Source organism: Oryzias melastigma, linkage group LG9 (assembly GCF_002922805.2).
Source record: "Oryzias melastigma strain HK-1 linkage group LG9, ASM292280v2, whole genome shotgun sequence".
Classification (NCBI taxonomy): Eukaryota; Metazoa; Chordata; class Actinopteri; order Beloniformes; family Adrianichthyidae; genus Oryzias; species Oryzias melastigma.
The window spans coordinates 16,636,322-16,639,576 of record NC_050520.1 but is presented as its reverse complement, the minus strand read 5'-3'; the positions used below and the strand labels follow the sequence as shown (position 1 = coordinate 16,639,576).

The following is a 3,255-nucleotide window of genomic DNA, read 5'->3' as shown; positions in this document are numbered from 1 at the left end:
TAGGCCTCCGCGTCGTGCGTTAATTTCTCATAACGCACACTTCGTCGGGTATTATCCCTTACGTAGAACACTCTAAAACTACATTTTTAAAACTTTAAAACTGGAACTTTTCAACATACCAGTAATTATGAACTAGTTTTATATCACTACCTGTGATAATGCTAGTGTGAATGTTGTAAGCTGAATTTGACTGCTGAAGATGCTAGTGCTGATAGAGGAAGATACTGAAATTGATAGCTAAAAACGCTGAAGCTGATAACTGAAAACGCTGAAGCTGATAGCTGAAGATGCTGAAATTGATAGCTAAAAACGCTGAAGCTGATAACTGAAGATGCTGAAGCTGATAACTGAAAACGCTGAAGCTGATAACTGAAAACGCTGAAGCTGATAGCTAAAAACGCTGAAGCCAATAGCTGAAGATGCTGAAATTGATAGCTAAAAACGCTGAAGCCGATAGCTGAAGATGCTGAAATTGATAGCTAAAAACGCTGAAGCTGATAGCTGAAAACACTGAAGCTGATAGCTAAAAACACTGAAATTGATAGCTAAAAACGCAGAAGCTGATAGCTGAAAATGCTGAAGCTGATAGCTAAAAACGCTAAAGCTGATAGCTGAAGATGCTGAAATTGATAGCTAAAAACGCTGAAGCTGATAGCTAAAAACGCTGAAGCTGATAGCTGAAAACGCTGAAGCTGATAGCTAAAAAGGCAGAAGCTGATAGCTGAAGATGCAGAAATTGATAGCTAAAAACGCTGAAGTTGATAGCTGAAAAAAAATGAAGCTGACAGCCAGCTGAAATATAAAGTAAATGCCAAATTAACCAAAAAAAAAAGAAAAAAGCCTGAATTAGGCAAAACAGCTAGCATGTAGCTAAAATATTAGCTAAACTCCAAAAGAGCCTAAAAAATTTTAGTAAATGCCAAAATAGTCCAAAAAGCTAGCAGAATGCCAATTTTTAGAACTTTAAAACTGTAACTTTTTAACATAATTTTGAATATTAAAATAAAATAATCTGGAGGGCCGGATAGAGTTACCCAGAGGGCCGAATCCGGCCCTCGGGCCTCGACTTTGACACACGTGGACTGTAAAAGCGTACCGTCTTTGGGACTGTCTGCGGGTTTGGAGGCCGGTGTGATTTTGCCGGGCGGCGTTCTGTCGTGGCAGACCTGATGCAGGAAGTTGATGGACTTCCCGATGAGCAGCACCTGCGGAGGGGGGGAGGAGTCAGCAGCGCGTTTGGCGTGACTGAAGCAGCGAGCGTTCAAACGGAGAGCACCTTGCGGGCCTGGTCCATGGTGATGAAGGAGGGGATCATGGACTTCCTGAGGGAGTACTTATCGTGCCACAGACGGTCCGTCTTCACGTTCGGATCTGAAGCTACGAAGAACTACAGAAAACACAAATGGGGGGGGTTAGCGAACAACGAAAATCTTTTTCTGGAAACCTGGAAGACCTGATGATGATGCAGTTTTTAGCCCAAATCAAAAAAACCTGTGTCGTTTTCTAGGTCATAGTTTCTGCAGAGCGACAGGACTTTATCTGAATGGTGGGCGGGACTGTTGGCGTGAAGCAACTCCCCCCCCTTTCCCTTCCCCATTGCTGAGAGCTTGTGGCCCGTCCAGCGTACTCTCTACTTCACCAATACCATCTGTTACAAACTGAATTTTCCTGATTCACAATCGTTTGAATTTAAAAATACTTTTAAGCCTAATTTAGGCTCGATTTTCTTCATAAATGTCCTCTGTAATCAGAAAATACCTCTTTACTCGGAGTGGATCTCAGGAATCCACAGGATAAACGTTTGTGTCACATTTACTTTCCTCTACTTGTTGCTGCTCCTAAAAACTGCAAAAAGTCTCGATATGTCTTTCCTTTGTTTTTGAGCTACATCAACATATGAATTATGTATTAACATGAAGTTTGTGGCCATTTTTCTTTTTGCTCAGAAAAGGGTTCCTAATGTTCTTGTTGATGTAAATTGGAGCAATCTGGACCTGATGTTTTTTTTTTGTTAATGTTTTAAGATTAAAAAAAGAAAAAGTGGAATTATCTTGTCATAAAAAAATAATAATAAAGCCACCTTTTTAGTTTTCATTTTGATCTCTTACTGCTTCACTATGTCACAAATGTGAATAAAATACTTCAAAATGAGGATTTTTACACAAATGATTAGGTTAAAAAAATTGCGATTAATTAAAATGAGTTGCATGACAGCACTATTGAAAATCTTAATTTAATAAAAGCTGAGACATAATCTTAGGTATTCAAAGAGAAAAACACTAACTAGTCTAACAAGAAACACCTGCGATGATGCGAGTGTGAAGCTTTTTGCTGAAAGGAGTCACTTAAGATGCTGAAGGGATTCGATGAAAATGCAAAAGCTATTTGAACAATTTTAAATTTGCTAAAAGACTGAAAATGTTTCCAAAACATTTAGTGTGTTGTTTAAATATGAGCTAAACTCCAAATTAGCCAAAAAAGCTAGCTTCTTGCTTAAATACTAACTAAACTCCAAAATAGCCCAAGATTCCTTGGTAAACTGAATTGGTCAAAAAATGTTAGCATGTTGCTAAAATATTAGCTAAACTCTAAATTAGAATATAAAAACCTCAATAGATTCCAAATTATCATTAAAAAAAAGCTAGCACATAGTTTAAATACTACTAAACTCCAAAACAGCCTAAAATTCCTCAGTAAACTAAATTATTCAAAAACGTTAACATGTTGCTAAAACAGAAGATAAACTCTAAATTAGCCTAAAAAACCTCAGTGGATTACAAATTGGCCAAAACGTTAGCATGTTTCTAAAATATTAGCTGAACTCCAAATTAGCATAAAACGAACCTCAGATGCCATATTAGCCAAAAAAGCTAGCTTGTTGCTTAAATACTAGCATAATTCCAAAGTAGCCTAAAATTTCTCGGTAAACGGAATTAGTGAAAACGTTAGCATGTTGCTAAAATATGAGCTAAACTCTAAATTAGCCTATTAAGACTTTTGTAGATAATAAATTAGCCAAAAATGTTAGCATGTTGCTAAAATATGAGCTAAACTCTAATTTTTCAATCAAAAAATGATGAAAAAAAATCTTAAATTCTGAACAGAACGTGAACAGCTTAAGCTGACTAGAAGCTGAAAAGTAAAGAAGCACCTTTACTTGGGATTGCGTTGCAGATTCTGATGTTTTTTTTTTAAGTCATGGTGCATTTTCTCTGGGGGTGAATTAGCTCCTAAAAGGTCGACTAACTCCGTCTC

At 37.2% G+C, this 3,255-nt stretch overlaps 1 protein-coding gene across 2 annotated transcripts in view; it reads right to left on the bottom strand.

Moving 5' to 3' along the window:
- Positions 1–3,255, bottom strand: part of tubgcp3 (tubulin, gamma complex associated protein 3) — a 30,914-nt gene that overhangs the window by 10,718 nt on the left and 16,941 nt on the right. For both annotated transcript variants that reach the window (XM_024294455.2, XM_036213519.1), the window contains exons 12-13: positions 1,277–1,387; positions 1,097–1,205 (exon numbers count right to left, since the gene is read on the bottom strand). In XM_024294455.2, coding sequence (XP_024150223.1) covers positions 1,097–1,205; positions 1,277–1,387 — 220 coding nt within the window. The remainder of the gene's footprint in view (positions 1–1,096; positions 1,206–1,276; positions 1,388–3,255) is intronic.